Source organism: Melospiza georgiana, chromosome 5 (genome assembly GCF_028018845.1).
Source record: "Melospiza georgiana isolate bMelGeo1 chromosome 5, bMelGeo1.pri, whole genome shotgun sequence".
Taxonomy (NCBI): Eukaryota; Metazoa; Chordata; class Aves; order Passeriformes; family Passerellidae; genus Melospiza; species Melospiza georgiana.
In genome coordinates, this window is record NC_080434.1 from 9965116 (window position 1) to 9985429 (window position 20314).

The following is a 20314-nucleotide window of genomic DNA, read 5'->3' on the forward strand; positions in this document are numbered from 1 at the left end:
ACCTAGGGTAACCACAACAGCATAACTAGTTTGAGATAACTAGTTCTTTAGTTTTAATTTAAATACCATATAGATGGTACTTTTAATCCTGAGCACTATTGCATAACACAATTTTCTGTACGTGTGTGCTGTGTCTTACAACCTGTAACCACAGATATGTTATTATCTTTATGTTTTTGAAATTATTTTGGCTGTAGAATTAAGGGCAAAAAATCCCAGCACTAGAATTATCAAGACAGCTGACCTATTTCAAGCCTTGTTCATAGAATGGTTTGGTTTGGAAGGACACTTAAAATCAGGTAGTAAACCCTCCCTGCAATGGACAGGAACATCTTCCACTAGACCATGTTTCTTGAAGCCTCATCCAGCATGGCCTTGAACACTTCCAGGGAAAGGCCATCCACAGCTTCTCTGGGCAGCCTGTTCCAGTGCCTCACCACCCTCATAGTGAGGAATTTCTTTCTGTATCTGATCTAAACCTAACTTCTTTCAGTGTAAAGATATTGCCCCTTGTCCTATTCCTACGTGCCCCTGTGTTGCTCCTCAGCACCAGGCAGTCAATAATACGTAAAAAGGTCTATTATATCTGTTTGTGGTTTTCTTGTTTAGCAGAATTATTCTTGATTTAGATAGAGTATGAGTCCAGTTCAAAGTTGTTTAATGTAAGTGCGTGTCCAGGGTAGGTAGGTACAATTATCTCACCCAGTGTCTGTAATATAGCAGTTTAAAGTAAAAAAAAAATCCCACTTTTACTGTTTAAGCAAATGAGGTGTGCTGCTTCTGGAGGAGGAGAGAACAATGAATTAAACCTGGCAGGTTTAAGAAGCTGAGCTGTAGGTGGTGGGTGCAGCATCAACCACACAGATGGACACACTGACGAATGGACTTAAGTACTGTACAATAAAAGCTGAAGCAGAGTTGGGGAGCAGGGAAGTATCACTTGCTCTAAAGCTGTGCTAAAGAGCAAAGAACATTTGTTAAAATGAATGGCTGCAAGGTTTTGTGTGAAGCCACCCTGAGTAACTTATGCATTTAAGGGATATTCAGATCCCTGAACATGAATACTTTGAATGTATTATTGTAGAAGTAGCTTATTATTCCTCACAGGTGTAATGAGGAGCTCAGAATTGTTAAATACAATCTGGAGAGACATATAGTTACTTATGTCTCTGCTTAAGTTTTTCTGTTTTGGTTCAAAAAGTATGTTTCTTTACTTGCCTTCTATACTTGCTCTTCAGAAAGAAAAATCCCCAGACATATTCTTTTGAAATTGATCAATGACTGATATTTTCTACCTGTAATCCTACCTAAAGAGTTTTGTATAGAAAAGATAAATTTAAGTCATTGACCAAGCAGATATGTGTTGGTAATATTAAGGGTAGAAAATGGAAATCCTTCTTTCAGATATTGATTGCTGTGATGCTTGTAAATTGGTTTTTCTTCCTTCTTTTCTGTCTTTATTTTTAAGCAGACACTGTGACTGATCCTGCATGAGGGAAAAAGGAGCTGTGAGCGTGGGCAGCAGGGGTGCAACTTGCACTGCCAGGCAATGAGAAAGATAGATTGAATGGGAATCCCTCTGCAGAGTTCTGAATCTGATGAGTGGAATATCAATTTATTCTTATAGTGGTGAAGGAACATTTTTGTGGCAGCCAATGTTTTGAGCCAATAGGAGAAGTAACGATTTTCTAGTGAAAAGTTTTCTGTAATTCAGCATAAAATAGTGAGTGTTGTAGGAATAGACATCCTTATAGTAATATTAATCAAAATATTGTTACTATTTGTCTACCTTGGGTTGAAGAAGTGATTATTAGTTATTTGACTGTTTCATTTATTTAAATTTGCTTTTTATGTTTAAATTATTTTTAGTCACTCATTTTTTTACAAATCAGAAGCATTAAGATGCTCTCTAATGACAACTGTGCCTTTAATTGGGCTATCAAATGCAGGTAACAGAAAACATCACATTATGCAAAACAGATTCTGAATTAATAACTTTGAATTCTCTCTCAATAATAGATATATAATCATTGAAAAAGTTAAATCATTACCTTACCTTGCTGTTTTGCAATTGCTGAGCATGCTGATACATAGGAACCCCATTTAAGTGATGATAATTAAATGAAATTATTACACTTTTCTTACTACTAGGGAATTTTGTATTCCTGTTCAGCAAACTACTAAGAATTTAACATGTGATACCATAGACTGGTCATTAGACATAGTTATTAAAATTACATCTCTTGACTAAAGAGAACTATTTGCTGTCATAAAAAAAGGTTTCTGCTTTATTAAATAATGTGTAAAAGAAGAGATTACTTTTGCTTCTATGTTACCTGTTTTAGAAAATATTGAAAAATGTCTGCTTTCCTTTGGCACACAAATTGATGTCTTTTTCCAGTAGAAGGATTACATAGTGAATGTATTTATATTCAAAGAGGTAAACTCTGCAAGGCCGAGTACACACACAAAATCTATATAATGTTCTGTCTTTGCAAAGTAGAAAATAATAGGTTTGAAATGTGTTCATTAATTCTTTTGGCTTTATAAAATGAAAGCAGTTCTGGGAAAAGGTAATAAATATCTCTAAGAAATTATTAAAACTGCATTATTACAAGGTCAGGCACTTAGATTAGCATGAAAAGCACTTATAAAAGAAATTTGCATATCTTGGTGATCAAAAGGTGAAGTCTGAGTTCATAAGTTAATATACACCATTAAATATCTTTCTAAAATAATACATAATTGCTTTACCAAAGTGGGGTGTGTGTGTGTATGAATCTCAATTTCTTTTATAATACTACTTATATGTTATATCAATTAAAATGTGTATTAAATTTTTTGAGGCTGCAGTTCTGGAATGACTTAAAATTGTGAGCATCCCATGTAGTCACTGAAGTTATAGAAATCTGTGCAATTTTATTTCCATCAGTTTGATTTGTGAAAATTTTAACTATTGGTTATTATTGAGATATGTCATAGAATGTGTAAGATTTTATATATTAAAATAAAGCCTTTAAAAAAATAGTAACACTTAAGTAACTTTCTAAGTTAGGAGATCCTTAGTTTCTTACCATCTGTTGAATGAGTATATCCACTGAAAGGGAAGTCATATTCAGATCAATTCTTATATGAAGTACAGGAAGTCCTCTAAAATCTTGAATTAGGAGAAGACAGTAGGTGAGTTGATAAGCTTAAAAATTATGAAGTCAATGGTAGTTTTGTTTGAACTCTAATATGTGAAAGCAGTATCTAGTAAAGGAAACATGTTTATCATTTAAATGATGATACATTTTCATACAGTATCAAAATAATTGGAAGACCTTTCTCTGTAACTTTACTGCTCTCCAACTCCTATGTTGGAGGCCAAAATAACTGTGCTGAAGAGCCAAATTAGACATCCTGTGATAGTTGGATCATTCTGCCATGTGCAAGTATCTGCTTCATCCAAGGTTTCCTTCCAACCTATACTTAACTTGTGAAGCTCTTTTTGTAATCTTTGCTTTCTGGACCACTTTATTCAAGTAGTTTTTACAGGGCACAAGGGCTCTGTAGGCTGATACATGCTACCTAAAAGTATAAAATTATTTATTGCTCACTGGGCACAATATCTAGCTGGGACTAATTTGCTGTTAGATTCTACTGATGATGCTCTCCACCTCTTTCCAGATCCTCAGTGGGTCTTTGCTGGCCAGACAGTTCAAATATAACGTGTTGACTTCCATGGCTCATTTATATGGACTGATCCTCAGTGTTGTTTGAACTTCTGTCTCTGGTTTTGCTTTTGTGATTTTATGACTTGTCACGTCTGTGGTTTGTTTTCCTGCCACTCCTGACTGACCTTTTTCAACAATCTTTGTTCTGTCTGCAGTTTTACCTTTCTTACATTGCATAGTTCCACACTACTTAATTTCTGATACCTGGTGCTCACAATTTAGTAGTTTCCTCAGTAGTGTGTGCCAAGGTTATTTATCCATGCCATATTAAAACCTCAGTCCTTACGAGGAAGGAAGGCTAACTCACTCAGCTTCGAGTTAACTGGGAAATCCATGCCATTTTTCCCTGTTCTCATGGTCTGAACTGCAGATATTTGTGGGCTGATGGAGTGTGCTTTGCTGCTTCATTGGCCAGCATGCCTAGATTTCTGAGAGACACTGGGATATGGTTTATGCTCAACTCTTACCTTTAGAGGGTGGGTCTGAAATTTTGGCAGCTTCTGTAGCTCAGGACTTCCAAGTGGGATTTGTAAAGTAGGTAGGAATAAAAGGCAAAACATTCATAGAAATGATACAGCAAATGAAGATGTGTGGTAAAAATGGTAAATGCTAATTTGTTTAATAGTCCTGTTATCTAGGTCTTGTTTATGAAAATGTGCCTCAGTTGTTTCTCTTGGTGTAATTTTATTGATCTGCTAATTTAAACAGGTATTGTGATAGTTATTACAGATATTAAGGGTCAACTTGCATCTCTGTCTTTAGAAAAATCTGAGTGCATGGTTTCTGTGACAGAAAACAAGGTCTCTTATATACAGGATTGCTTCTCTTATATACAGCAAATGCCTCTCTGGCATTTGCTAAGCAAAATCTGCTTCAGCTATAGGTATATAATCTTTACTAGTTAAATATATAGGAAATGGATGGAACTATGTCAGATCTGCAGTATGCCTATCCATGAATAATGTTGGACAGGAAATTCCCCCTGAATGGGTCCCAGTAAGCTTGCAGATGACACTAAGCTGTGTGGTGCTGTTGGCACTCCTCAAGGACAGGGTGCCATCCTGAGGGTCCTGGACAAACTCCAGAAGTGGGCCCATGGGAATGTCATAAGATTTAACAAGGCCAAGTGCAAGGTGCTGCACCTGGGTCGAGGCAACCCTCAAAATCAATGCAAGCAGAGATGCTGAGCATGAGCTGGCAATGTGCACTCTCAGCCCAGAAATCCAGATGTGTCCTGGGCTGCATCCAAAGCTGCATGGCCAGTGGTTGAGGGAGGTGATCCTCCTCCTCCACTCTGTTCTTCTTAGACCCCACATGGAGTGCTACACCCAGATGTGGGGCTTCCAGCACAGGAAGGATGTGGATGGGATGGAGCAGATTCAGAGGAGGGCTGCACAGATACTCAGAGGGCTGGAGCACCTCTCCAGTAGGGACAGGCTGAGAGAGGTGGGAGTTGTTCAGCCCAGAGAAGAGAAGGCTCTGGGGAGACCTTGTAGTACCCCCTAGAGAGGGCCTGCAAGGGATCTGGAGAGGGACTGTCTACAAGGGCATTTAGTGATGGGACTGAAAAATAGAAGGTTTAGGTTATTTACTAGCAAAGAATTCTTCACTGTGAGGGTACTGAGGCACTGGAACAGGTTGCCCAGAGCAGTTGTGGATTTCCCATCTCTGGCAATGTTCAAGGCCAGGCTGGATAGGGCTCTGAGCAACCTGCTCTAGGGAAGCTGTCCCTGGCCATGGCAGGGGGATTGGAATCAAAGTATCTTTAAGGTTTGTTCCTTCAAACCTAAAATGTTCTATGATCCTATGATTTCTGTCTTGGGGTGCAGTATTTGCATTTTTGTCTTGTGAAAATAGTACACTTGCTAACTCATTCAGTCTACACTGAGATTGGTTCTCAATAAATGCAAATGTCTTACCAGCAATGTTAATTTGTAAATTGCTAAAATGTTTTATTTTGATTTCCACATTAATCTTGCTAATTTTTGTTCTGATTATCTCAGTTTAATTCAGTTGTTTTTGATGTTTATTCAGATGGAATTTTCTTCTATTTTTTAGGAGTAGTGCAAAGTAAAGAAACAAGTGAAAATAAAATATTCAAAAATACTGGCAGTAATGAATCGAGAGGTTTTTGACATTTGAATGGAACATCTTAGTAGTATATTGACAACTATGGTTTTCTTCCAAAAGGCTTCAACATGAAAAGGCAGCTTTGAAGGAAATTCAGGCAACTCTAAAGAAAGCAATTTAGATTTTATGATACAAGTGGCTTTTCTGATTATGTTAATCTTACCCAGCCTGATTGTGTCCCCCAAAGGCCATGGCAAAACATAATCAGACAGAATCTCTAAATTGGGATAACTCTAAAATCTCCTAAAGATGCGAATGTAGTTATCAGAGGAGAATTGCAAGTATTCTGTCAAAGATTAGTTTTAGTAACTCAGACTTTTTTCAACCAGTTTTGGAAAAATATGTTTGAAGAGTATCAAATCTAGCTATAAAATACCATTTTTCAATTCAATTGGGCACTCATACATTATATAGATATTATTAAATAATAATGTTGCCAAAGAGTTGCTCGAAGCTAAATTTTAAACAGGTTACATTAAGTATTCTCAAAGTATTTGCAGGCACAATCACTGTGTATACAGGAAGGCAAGTTTATGTATGCAAACAGGTACATAGGCCAGACTAATTGGGCAGATTGGCTAATTATGTTTCTAGGCAGGCATGCACAGTTTGGTGTATGCAAATTAATGCAATCAGAAGCATTGCTGGTAAATTAGGCCCATATATTTAATTTTACCCTTTAGGTGTCAACAATATCAGATAAGGTGGAGCTTGCATTCAGTAATAGTTATTTTGTTATGAGACAGGTACGAAAGACTTTTCAGGAAATTTTTGGTGGAAGAGGTTGATTTTCTCATTACATCATATGTTTAATGTGACAACAGACTAACAAGTGCAAGAGCATTTATAGTGATTGCAGTAGAATTGCAAAATTAAATGACAAAATTTTATTAGCTTCAAGTTGCAGTGATCTGGGTCTTCTTGCATATTGAATTATAATAAATACAAGGAAGAAACAAGTGATTTATTAAAGTGAAATAACTGCCTTGTTTGCTATTTTTTCCATGTATTAACATTTTAAAATGTAAATATATATTGCTTTATTTACATAACTCACATAAGTAATAACTAATGCTATGTGTTACAGTTTTGTACCTATTTCAGGATATTGTTGACATACATCAGTGATCACATCTCAAGACAATTTTTATCGTCATACTATTTTCTCAGTTATTTCCATGTCAATGTGTGTGTGTTCATTATTATATGTGTGATCATTGCCTAGCTGTAAAAAACATAACTCCCAACACCTGGTTAAAAGGAATAGTCTGCAGAAACAAATCTGATGTAATCACATAATGATAAAAGGAAAAGTTTAAGTACATAAGTAAAATGCATTATTCGGGTATTTTATGAAATGCATGTGTCTACCATAACTAGCATTAAAAATATTTTAAATTGACTTTTCATGTTTTTCTTTCAGTGACTGACAGTCAAAAATAGCTGTTCAGCAGCTTTGATAATACAGTCATTTCCAGCATCCTTGTGCTAAAGCTTTAAATAGCTATCCATACAAACCATTCCCATGACCGGGTCTCTGGATTGATACCTTCAAAGTATAATTTCTTGTAATTTCTTTCTCATTGTGCCTTTCATTACAGTTTTTGAAAAATACAGATTTGTGTGTTGTTTACAAAAATATTATTAGTTATATAGAAGCCAGTTTTGGTAACAGTGATCTGCTGAAGGTCTCAGAGGAGTTCTGTGTAAAAGAGAAAATTTGATATTCTTCAGCTTAAATGAGTGCCCTGGAACAGTTTGCATTTAAAAGTCTAACAAAGCACAGGTTGGTTGAGGAAGGTCATTTATCTGACTATATAAAATATTTTTTTTTCCTTCATACCTCTCTGCTCATCACAGAACTGCAATTTCTGCCATCTGAGCTTGTTCTAGTTCCCATCATCCCTGTGATACTTTCTGAGACACCTCTTTTCCTTCAGGTGATTTTACTTATCTTCATCTAAAAGGAGGGCATTTTTTCCTTTTTCTGTCTTGTCTTGTCTTCATTAAGAGTGTGCACAAGTGTGTATATGTACTAAAACACTAAGCACCACTGTTTTCTTTGGTTTATTTTAGGCATCTACACCAAGTCCCCTTGTGTGTTGCACAAATTCTGCTTCCAGACTCTTTTTTGCTCATGTCAATGAGCTTCTCTCGGTTGATGTCTGGAACTTCTGCAATTTATTTGTGTTTTAAAGTTACTATATCTGTGATAAACAGAAATTGCATCAGGTTGATAGTTGGGATGCTGGTCCTGTCAGTAGCCTCAGGCTACTGGGGCAGTTCTGGATAATTGTGAGCTATAAAAGTAGCAAGAAGTTAGAGAAAGATGCAGCCATCTGTATAATCTAATGATGCTGGAGCTCATGTGAATGATTGGAAAGCTCTCAGTCAAGTGAAAGGAGCAGTAATAGTCTAATTATTACTATATATTGTTAATAATCAAAGACACAGTTTCTCCTTTTTTTTGCTATAATAGAAATGAGATGATTTTTGCTTTGTCTTCAAGTTGTGCAACTCATCAGAAAGGATTGTTATTTGTTCATTAAGGTCATTAGAATTGTTTCCTTTTTAGTGCTTCCTGGTGGACATAAAAACTTCCTGTATTGATATTTTATTATTCATTATGCTACATAGAACTGAATCTATTTCTGTTTTTTTAATAGTAACTGACACCTTCTGTGTGCAGCATCTCAGCTTCCTGTGTACACTGTAAAAAATTTGTGCAGTTCAAAATGTCATTAAACAGCATAACCTGAGTGCAAACTTCTTTGATTCCTGAATTTTTTTTCTAAAAGACCACATTTACAGCTAAAATTATTCACATAAACATTAGCATGGCTTGGAAATGGACTTTTAGTTTTTGTCATCACCAGTTTACTGTTAGGTGTGTGCTTTTAGCCTTTTACTCTGCTCATTATAAAACCAGAGGATGAGGAGTTGTCTCATGTTTCTTTTTATTACTCCACACAAGTTCTTTTCAAACAATGATTCACTACTAGCAAAATACTTCTTGATTATTTGTAGGTGAAAGAGATGGAGTTCTCTGAGAGTTCTGCTCCATGAAAGAATGTTTAATTTGAGATTTTATAAGTTTGGATATTTGTGTGTGTCCTGATAAGTCATTGCTGTGTTCTAAGTGTAATCAATTTTAGGTTCCTCATTAAGATCCCAAGGAAAAAAAAAAAAAAAACAGTATAAAAATAATGTGCTGCTGTTTGTTTTTTTTTTTTATTTATATGCAAGAAGTAACTTCTTCATATATTTTTAGATCATAAAGGAGCTGTTTCATGATACAGTGGCTGCTAAATGCTTTCACAGTTGAAAAATAAAAGGAAAAATTAATGGATAGGAATTAATTGAAAGCTACAGAGAAAAAGCATGCCTGTCTGAAGATGGCCATGTAACACAAACTGAAAGCTATAAAAGTATTGTGAAGAAGCATCAGTAACCTATTTTAGACTTTTATTCTGACTCAGCATAGCCCCTTCCTAAATTGAAATAATCCATCTAGCTCTGTATGTGTTTATGTGAGGATACACATATATGATTGTGTAGACAGATTCTGTGCTCCAATGGATTAACTTGTTTTTTTCTCTTTGGACTATATATTGAATGTTGACTGAATTTTGCAAATTATAGACAGTGAAAGGCTGTTCCAAGTGGGGCAAACAGTAGGACCCCCTCCCTGCTTCTCTAGAAGTATTTATGGCACAGTTCTCTAAAACCTAAATGTTGCCTCCTAAAATACAAGTATGGATACAATAGTTCTATTCATACTGTTTAATAAGAAAAAGAGTAAGTGTCACATAGTTCCAACATTCACTGATCAATAAGTGTAACAGTCCCCAAAGCATAATCTTAATTATCTTTTTTTGCTCATATGTCTTAGTGAAATAATATGCAGGCATCAAGTATCACTACAGTGAGTTAAAGTACAAAGGTGAAGAAGTTTATGCCAAAGACATTGGCAACCCTTTAGGTAAAAGAAAACTTTATGGTTCAAAGTATGTATGGCTTACTGTTTGTAAAGGCTCATTAAAGTACCCTGAATGTGTTCTGTTTTCAATACTGCTTATCAGAATTACATACTTTTTGTTTACTTACAGTATGAAAGAGGCTGGTTTAGGCCATAAACAGTGGAGGGGTGGTCCCATTTCATCAAACTGCAAGCAGTGTCCAGTAGTTTATACCAATCCTGTTTGTGGATCAGATGGTCACACATATTCTTCTCAGGTAAGAATTGAATAAAGAACTGAATTAATCTTTCATTGTTCCACGCAATTCCATCTCTTGGAAAATAAAATAACGTATTGTAACACAAACCAGTATTTATTTGTTTTGGCTAAAATATATGTTACAGAATGCAACCTACAGGAATTCCAGTATTTTGCATGATGTAAAAGCGAAATGGTAACAAACCCTAAGCATCATATACCAGTAATACCTGGAGCAGCAGAGTGTAGGAGTGTTCCACAATGTAACAGAGCACCTTGAGTGCTCTGCTGTGTGACAGGACACCATTGGCAGGGTTTGAGTGAGCAAAAAAGTGTTGGGTGGTAGAATAGGCTTGTTAAGTCAGATTTTTCCAGTTGAGCATTGGAGGTGTGCTTCAAATTCCAGGTACTTAGGCATAGATGTAACATAGCCAGAAAAAAATTGTAATAATGTAAAGGATTGTTGGGTATCTTTCCTTGCAACAGTGTATTATGAGTCTTAAGATCATAATCAAATCTTCCTTTTCTAATCCTTACTTTCCTGTCTTTTCTCTCATATATATTTAGAGATAAAATGATAATTTTAAATGTTACCATCAGTTTACCCAGTCTTGTTTGGATTAAATATTTTGTGTTGCTCCTGCTAAAGTCAGAAAATCCTGGATTACAGTGCAGAGGTGAAATTGTGAGATAGAGGGGCTTCATAATGCTGAAAACAGGTTAATTTATTTAGCATTGCTCATTAAAACTTTGAACAGAAGAATGCTCAGCCAATATTTACAACTGAGTCTTGTTTAATAGAAAAAAGTGTGGGCTCTTGATAAACCCATTTTTCTCAGAACCAGCACGTAGTTCAGTAGTGTGAAAGGAGCTACTGTATTCTGTTTTACTGACACTGTGTCCTTACACTAACAAATTGTTTCATTAGTAGATAATATCCAGTGCTTCAAGAGAAGTATAATAATAGATTAAATTGATGAAGATACAAAAGCTCTGTGCTTGTTAGTTATGAAGAAAAAATTGTGTATTGCATTTGAAACAAAATACTTTAAGGATATTTCCTAGTATCTAAATATTTTTAGAGTTTGCGTATTTTTTTTGTTTTTTAAATAATCACATCTGAAGTTTACACATTTGTAGTCACGTGTGAAGTTTACAAAAAAGAATTAATTTCCAGGAGGGACTGGGTGTTGGATTGAACACCAAGTATTTTCTCCAAAGATATTTTATTCTTGATAAACTAAAAATGTCAGATTTAACTGGTGGTAAAACCTAAACCCTGACAATACTCAGACTTTTATCCTAAATCTTACATTAGAAAATGTTTTCCCTACTAACTTAAATTTTTAATTATAGGGATTTGGTCTAGAACCCTGGCTTTCCTTAACAAGAAGCAATTAAAAAACTTCTAATGCTTACACCAGCTTATCTGAGGCCCTACAAATGAATTCTGGAGTCTTTGGCATAGCTGAAATATACTTGCTTTCATTGACACTATGACTTTATTTAGAAATTTGAAAAGTGTTCTGATTTTCATTAACTAATCTCTTGCCTATGTTTTTTTATGACCTATAAGTGTGCTGGCCTCATACTAGACATTGGGTGATGCTATCCTTCAGTATTTACTTTGCCTTGCTGTTCAAAAGTTCAGGCAGTCTAAGTCTTAAGTCCAGGCTGCACACAGATATAATACAGTTAATATAGTTAATACTGGATGAGCAACCTTTTTATTTTTTGAGTACTGTGTACTTCATTTATTGCAATCTCTCCCTGTGTTCTTGCTAATGCAATACAAAGATCACCCCACTTTAATCTCATTGTTTATTTCCTATTTTACCATATAGGAATGCTGTGTTCTAAATAGCTCTGTAGGTAGAAGTGACTTTTCTGGCCTCTCATGGTCTGGTCTGGAGTAGATGTACAAAAGTCTATAAATATTGATGAGATGCAGATATTTTTAAATCAGTTCATGTGTTAAAGGTGCAGCTGTTCCAAGGGAATGATGAGGAATGAGTGGGCTAAATAGGCACACTGTGCTCCCATTCCAGTGCATTGTCAGTGCTGCAGTACCTGTTATCCAACCTCAATATCCCTTGCATGCAAACAATGCAGAAGTGACATTACCATCAGAGATATTTTGGGCTGTACTTTTTTCTTCCACTGCCTTGTAATGGTAGATTTCAAATCTCAGCTTACAGAATAAAAATGCTAAAAACTTTAATTGCCAGAGAATATCTATATTAGCCTATAAATATTTATTTTTATTTATTGTCAGTGATATGAGGCTTTTGTGTTCTGTGCAGCCAGTTGCATCAAAACAGAGGTCCTTGCTAAGTTATTTTCAAGTGCAGTGTGTTTAAAAATTGACTAAAGACAAATATTTGTGTTCCTGTACTCCAGGCAAAGTTTGTTTCATTATGTCATCAAACTCCAGTAGGAGTTTATACAGCACTTTTCTTGTATTTAGAAAGCATTCATCAATGACTCTGGAAAATTGTATAATACATTTTCAGAAAATAAGTCATTAAATAGTAATAGTATTGTAGAACACAGCCAGACAGTTGAAATTTGTCAGATAGATGCTCTTTTGGGAGTATATCCTTACTTTTCAGGGCAAGTCCATGAAATGCTTGAATTAAGTTATGTAACTACAGCTGTTTCATACATGTTTTTTGCTTTGGAAATCGAGCAAGCAAAAAAAGATGATATGATATGTGGATTATCTAGAAGGAAAAGTTATCACCTAAATTGAGCTTTTCCAGAGCCAGGTAAGGATATTTTATTTCCCTTTCATTTTTGCAGTCCAGGTTAGGTTTACTGTTTTCTCAGCTCACAGTTAGTCTCATGAAGTCAGTGTAAAAGAAAAGCGGTAGGTGTAAGATATTTGTTACTAGCATAACAAAAATGTTGAAACAAAAATATTGCATGCTGAAACGTTGAGTAATCAAAGTGAACATGAATCATTGTGCTGGAAGGAATGCAGTGTAAAGAGATCCTGCCATTGCCTTGGCACAGTGGTGGTACAATTTTTACTTAATGGCCTTTAAGTAATACTGCATGTGTTCTACAGGTGGTGTGTTTTTACCTTCTGCATTTCTCTAAACTTTGGCACTTGAAAGTGCAGTATGCATTTTTGCACTAGGAATTTGCAAGCAGTGCTGTCTCATGAGGCTTTAGTACCCCTCTGTACTTGACATTCTCAGTGAAAAACACAGCCTGTTTGTAGCTTCACCTTTCCTGGGAATAATAGGGAAATAAAAGGATGTGAATGCACCTCTGATGGGTTGTTTTGAGACAGCAACCCAGCTGCTGCCATTCTGTCACCCAGGGAAGCAACTCACTGCTGTGCAGCACACACTGTAAAGCTGGTGTAGCTGGGATGAGATGGTGGTGCTCAGGCTTGGGTGCTTCTGTTGGAACAATTCTCCCATATTGCACTGTATTGTAGCTGGACTTTCAGGAAAATGGCCAAGAGGAGAAAAAAAGTATGGTCATGCAGAGATGAATCTTCTTTTGAGTGGATTTTGCGTATTTTGATTTCAGCTCTGGTGTTTGGTATAATAGGCTGAAGTTTTCTCTCTTAAGTTGAATACAGTTGACAATTAGTCCCACTTCATCAAAATCTAACCTTAAGTAAGGCAAATGAACGGTGTTTGCAGTATTTTGAAAACACAGCAGAAATAAATTAATCTTTAAATTATGCCCATTGCCCCATGGTTTTATGCCAGGATTGCCTTGGCAGTTCTGATGTTAGCAGCAATTTGCTCAAGATGGCTTCACATTGATAGTGATTTTTTTATGAAATACATTTTCTCCTACCTATGAAAGCTTCATGTTATTAATGACAGCCCTGTATGTGTAAATAGCCATAATAATGTTTTTCATAAGTAATGAGTCTAAAGAGTAAGATGCAAACTGTACAGAAAAGTAGTCAGAAAAGAGGATAAACATCTTGAAAGACTCCACAGATAGACAGGTATGTGGATTTAGATCTTTTTAATATTCAAATACTTTCTTCAGTCTCTCAAATTACATTTCTTTTCTATGAGAAGATTTGAAAGAGTTGGGGATAAAATTGCACTGTGGGAAGGAGTGAGTTTAATATTCCATCCAATTTTCGTTTGCCATTTTGCATGAATCAGAAATATATTTTTATTCTGACAGCATCCCATATTTAACATTTTTCTTTTTAAAATCATTGCTATCTTTATTCTTTTCAGATATTTTTGAAATTTTAACTTAATAATCTGTATCTCTTAGTGTGTTTGGTATAAGACAGCTTGTTCGCAAGAAGCAAAAAAAAAAGTATTGGCATTTTTAATCTCTGTTGTTATTTTAAGGATTGCGATTTTATATAACTTAAATTGATTTAAATGTACAAATTAGTGTACTGTGAACTTTCAGATCACATGCCTGAGCTGCTGACAGTTTTTTTTCCTGCTTCAGGAGATTGCTGGAAAAAGAATTGCTATTACAAAATAGATGTTTTGTATTAGTAAAAAAAAGTATTTTTCACAAGCCTGACTCAATGTATGTCAGTCTTACTTCTTAAATTGGGCTAATTCACTATGCCTTTCCATTTTTATCTGCCTTGTTACGAAGCAATCTGCTGTAGACTTAACTGTCAGTTGAAATGTAGCCAAAAATATTAAGGTGAAATCGTTGCCTGCCAACTTTTAGTAATAATGTAATCTCTCTGAAATCAATTGTTTGACAGTGTACAGGTTCTTTTACTTTTGCAGCTGCAAGGATCTTCTTCCAGGTGATTTATCAGGACTGATTTGTTTTTCTAATAAAAGTAGGGTATCTCAAGAGGGACGTCTCAAAATCAAGATTTGTGTCTCTAGCCTAAGGAACACCCAGCCAAAATCACCCCATTTTAAGTGGAAAAATTCAAAAACTGCTTCAGATTGTACTGTTAAAATGAACTTGTGGCTGAGGTACACTGGAAAATAAATGGTGCTGGTAAATGGGGGGGAAAATACCAAACCCCAAAAAAATGCCAACAAACCATGGCCAGCCCTTCTTCTGCCCCATTCTCTCCACTTAAGAAACCCCACAAGCAATGAAAACCCTTTTCAACAAACCCTGTTTTCAACAAACTTTTGTTGAATGACACTGGTGAATAGACAGTGATAAAAATAAAATGTGTCATCCTTGATTGATCCTGGATTATACTTTAGGTCTTTACAGAAATAGTAGAAACTGCTTGTTTATTGTTGAAATGCTTAAAAAAGGCGAACAATAAAAAAAAGAAGGAAATGAGATTGGCTGCAGCTGGAAAATGAGACATGGATGGGTTTTGCCAGTAAGGCCTGAAATTTTATCTGGAACCTTTATATTGATAGGATGTGATATTAAAAGAAAAGAAAAAGGCAGAGAAATATCATATGAGTGACTAAAGTTAGTCTATAAAGTTATAAAATCCAGATTTTCAAATAGGCTGATGTACTAAAAATTCCAAGTTATATCAAATTATACATAACTGATCTTTTTATCTACTGCATTGAAAATAAATAACTGCTAAAACTGTAGAGAAAAAATACGATAGCTTAGATAAACAAAATGCTTTCCAGAAACTTTAATATTTTGAAATTCTGAGCAATTCAGTATTTCTTAGACTAGGATGATGTATTTTTATGAGGAGGAATTGAATTTGATTCCCTTTTTCATTTCCAGAATATCATGTTTGTTTAATATATTGAATTTGCATTGAGAGATACCTAAAATTTAATACTTCAATAAAAACAAAAGAAAAAAGAATTGCAACTTTGTAGACTTGGAAAATATTTTCCAAAGACTTTATCTGTATAATTCCTTTAAATGGAGGTCCACCTTGGAATGGATGAGATGCTGACTGAGGGCTTGAGGGTCAGGATTAACGGGAGACAGGGACAGGTGACATTAAAGTGGAGGACGGCTACAGGCCACCCCACCAGGAAAAACAGGTGAATGAGGGCTTCAGTAGACAGACAGGAGCAGCCTCACTTTCCCAAGCCCTGGTCCTCATGAGGGACTTCAGCTGCCCTGCTGGAGGGACAGCACAGCAGGGCACCAGCATTGCAGGGCGTCCCTGGAATGTGTTCATGAGAAATTGATCCTCCAAGTGATAGAGGAGCCAAGCAAGGGGACCTGCAAGGCAGCTGGAGAGAGACTTTGTGCAAGTGCAGGTAGTGATGGGATAAGGGAGAGAATGGTTTTAAACAGACCATGAGTAGATTTGCGTTTTATATCAGGAAGAAGTTCTTTACTATGTAGGTGATGAGTTGCTAGCACAGCTTTCCCAGAGATGTTGTGGATGCCCCAGCCCTGAAAGTATTCAAGGCCAGCTTGGAAGGGGCTTTGGGAAAAGTAGGTTTATTTGCCCATGGCAGAAGAATCTGAACTAGATGATCTCCAAGGACCTTTCCAACCCACATGCATGGAGTCATACTGTGACTCTGTGTGTGGGTTTTTTTAAAATGGTTTAATATTTTTTCTGGAATAAAAAGCATCTAGGCTGGAAGGAAAAATCAATAAAAGAATAGGACAAACAGGTAAGTGAAAGTATCAGTCTTTATTGAAGAACTCTCATGTCACAGCAGTAGGATACAGAAACAAAATTCCAAATGTAAATTTGTGTGTTAACTGTCAAATGGGACAGCCAATAAAACAGGAGAAGTCACACTTCTGAAAGTGGAGATTATAGTTAAAGATTCAGATTTCTTAAACTTTAGATTTCATTAGAGACATACATACTTAGGTGGAGAACAGTCTTTTCTCTGGGAGGTTCAACCATCAGAAGTTAATCTTTTGAAAACAGTATTTAAAATATTGTAACTAGAATTGCAACTAAAATAATATGGAATCATTTTGGCACAGCAATTCTTTTCCAGAAAAATGGGTCTACGTCATATGTGGGCAGAAATGCATAGGAGCCAAACACAGGAGCTGCCTTAGTTAGCCTTGTGGAGCAGAAAGCAATTCTGTAAAGAAACCAACAGAGAGAAGGGTCTGGGGGGTAGAGGCAATTAATAATGTTCTTATGTGCTTTGTAGTTGCTGGAAACATTAATAAAATAGTGTAGAAGTTTGAGATGAGCTGTGTCAGTTGCAAGTAGGAGATCAAGAGACACAATTGCCTCAGAGTTACCAAGTGGAATCCATTAAAGCATATGGTTTCAGTGGAGTAGAAGATAAGGATGGTAATAATTCAAGAGATAGGTGGGTATAGAGTATTTTTATGATCTTTAGAGGCCACTGCTTTTGCATTTATTTCTAAACAAAATGGAAAAGAAGCTTTTAATAGGGGGAGAAAATGGTTAAAGATGACATGAAGTGAAAGAACATCGACCTAGAAACAGATTTTGAGAGTTTATAGTAACAATCTGTGATAAGAATGGGGTTAAAGAATTTGAGATGGAAACAAGCAAATGGCAAATGAGAACTGGCTCAGATCTTGACCCAGTTAAAGCTGCAAATAAAGTGAAAATTGCTAGAAAAAATGTAATTATTCAACTTAATTTTTTTTAAACATGTAATTAAATTTATTAATGAAATGGAAAAAAAGTGTTTAGCTTCTAAGAATATATTCTTACAGTGTTCATGCAGGTCACATTTGCAATTTTAGAAAGAAGCTGAAATACTGTGGAATTTAGATCTCAGACACCATAACAGAGATTTAGACCAGCAATGCTATAGTGCTATAAACTAGCACTGGAGAAAAAGAGAAACTTCTGTCATTTTTTTGGTCAGATTTCAATTAGGAAAGATGTCTGTAACGTTAAAGAATTTTCTTCCAAGTCTCATGTTTTGGGTTTGGGTTTTTTTTTAAATCTGTAATTCCTGCAAGCTCACAATGAAATAGTATAAATGTGAGCCAATTGCTATGTGGATATTTCATTGAAAACAAATTCAGACATATGACTGAATATCAGAGGTAAGTCCTCTGCATCACAGCAATGTGTCAACAACAGCAAAAAATAGTAACATTTTAGGTCACCATACACGTACTGGAAAAGAAAAATAAGCACTGATGCAGCAAAATTTGTCACTCTGGCTCTTCATTCAAAACATAACGTATGAAAACTTGGCTTTGTGTTGTCCCGGTTTTAATCCATGTGTGTTTGTCACAAAATAAGGAAAATTTTTGTATGTTTAGAAATCAAGCACAAAGGGGAAAGATTTAGGCTCAGTTCTGTGTGCCTCTACACAAAATATATCTCTTTAAATTCAAGAAGAGATATGTGATCTAGTGAAAAACAGTCATGCTTTGGAATATTAATTCCCACTTGTACAGCACAGTGTTTCTTCCCTGTGTGAAAACTAGTACGAGTGTGGAATTTCATAAATGTTTTTGTCACTGATAGCACATGGAGCCTTGTATTTTGGACTGTTTAACAAAATAAATCTAGCTCTTGGAGTTCAAATGAATATTAGGATATGTTTTTAGGTGAGCAAAAAGCAGAGAGGTGAATAGGCCATATGCTGATAAGAAAACCTACTTGTAGCCAACTATATAGAATTTAATTTTCCTTTTTATTTGCTTTCTCTTTTTTTTTTTTTCCTTTTTTTCTTCGTTCTTCACTACAGTTGACAAAGATTTGTTTAAATGTCTTTTGAAATTTGAAACCCAGTATGGACTGTCTAGCCCTGTGCATGTTGCTTTTAGTACTTTTATATTTTTCATGTAATTGAAACGAATGAACATGCCCTTTAGATGCTATTTTAGCTCACATACAACTTTATAAATATTTCAACTTAGATATAATTGGATGAATTGAACTTGTTTAATTAGCAGTGCAATCAGCCAGCATGGCTTAGGAAGTCATATTACATTAAAAATACAGTGATAATGCATACTAATAAGGAATAAGCAAATTGTTTTAACAAAAAATTCCACACTTTTAGAACCCATTTGTGTCTTGTTATAAGGTTTTACAGCTTTGCCATTACTTTTATTTTACTATTGCCATTTTTCAGAAATTTGCATGTCACATGAAAATCAATGAAGAGCTTTACTAGCTGACTTTTGAACCAATGTAGTCAGCTATTTTTAAGATGGTTGTGTAGGAGAATGAATGTATTTTGTTCACCTTTAAAAGTGGGTGAATGTCTTGTTTCAATGTTAATTTTCAAATTTGTAGTAGGAACTTGAAAATGTAGTTTGTTTTATCTGAGAAATATTTATTTTTTCTGTCTCTCAAGAAGATTTCTCCAAATTGCAAAATACTGAATGCCAGCAATGGGGTGCACCAAGGATTTTGCATACACACAGTGTTGAGTCACATTCTGTGCATCTCTAGCTGGGTGGGATAAATGTGATGGAGAAGTTTGAAACAAGGAGCCTGATGAAGTGCTGAGGTTTGGACAGGCAAGAGCTCTGAATAAGAGCCAGAATTTGAGTATATGCTTGAATATATCAGAAAGAGGTTAATGGGTTTTGTGTTAAGAATGCTTACCAGAAGCTTTTAGTAAAAGTCTGGACTGCATCAATGTTTATATTTTTGGAATAAGCCAAGACATGATATAATATATAATATTGTTATATGTTTTTACATCCTGTGTGAATAAGTTTTTAAAAAGGAATATTTTTAATATTTTAAATGTCTTTTTGCACAATTCATTGTATTCAAGAAATATTGAAATACTGATTTGGACTTGAGGAAATATATTACGTTTGTTACACAAGTACTAAAAGCATTATCATTAATTATTCTCAATTTACTAGAAATAGTGTATTTCAAGTAGGGACTTGCCATTGGTTAAGTTTTTGTTCTTACTTGAGAGTATAAAATAGTAGTTAGCCTGTTTGCCATATGTATAGCATAAGATAGTGAACTATATATTTTCCAAACTGAGTAGGTGTCTAAAAATTCAGACAGCAGATTTTAAAAGCAGATAAGTTCTTCGATGGATTTGCAGAAGCTCCTAAGCATCATGTGTCTCTAATAGCCTCTAAGTAGGAAAGCCAAGATAAGTAGGTGCCTAATTTAAATAATCCCAGTAGGCATCTATTGGCATATTTCTGTGATTTAATGTGTGTTCCAGGGTGCCCAAAAAAGATTGACTATCTAGTTGACCTGATTTCAATGATTTCAAGCTTTAAATTTTATACTATTGCACTGCAGTGCATTAAAGGAAACCGACAAGAGTTAAGGTGGATGGGAAGAAAACTGTGCATATAGGTTTTCATTTTGTCATGAAAATAGCATTCTCTAGTTCATAGTTTCATAAAAAATGTATCATCAGTGCTCTTTCAACGACAAAATAT

General features: G+C 35.3%; 1 protein-coding gene across 1 annotated transcript in view; it reads left to right on the forward strand.

The window, feature by feature from the left end:
• Positions 1 to 20314, forward strand: part of SPOCK3 (SPARC (osteonectin), cwcv and kazal like domains proteoglycan 3) — a 160333-nt gene that overhangs the window by 88807 nt on the left and 51212 nt on the right. Inside the window, exon 5 of the mRNA XM_058024133.1 lies at positions 9956 to 10082. Within this exon, the coding sequence (XP_057880116.1) occupies positions 9956 to 10082 (127 nt within the window). The remainder of the gene's footprint in view (positions 1 to 9955; positions 10083 to 20314) is intronic.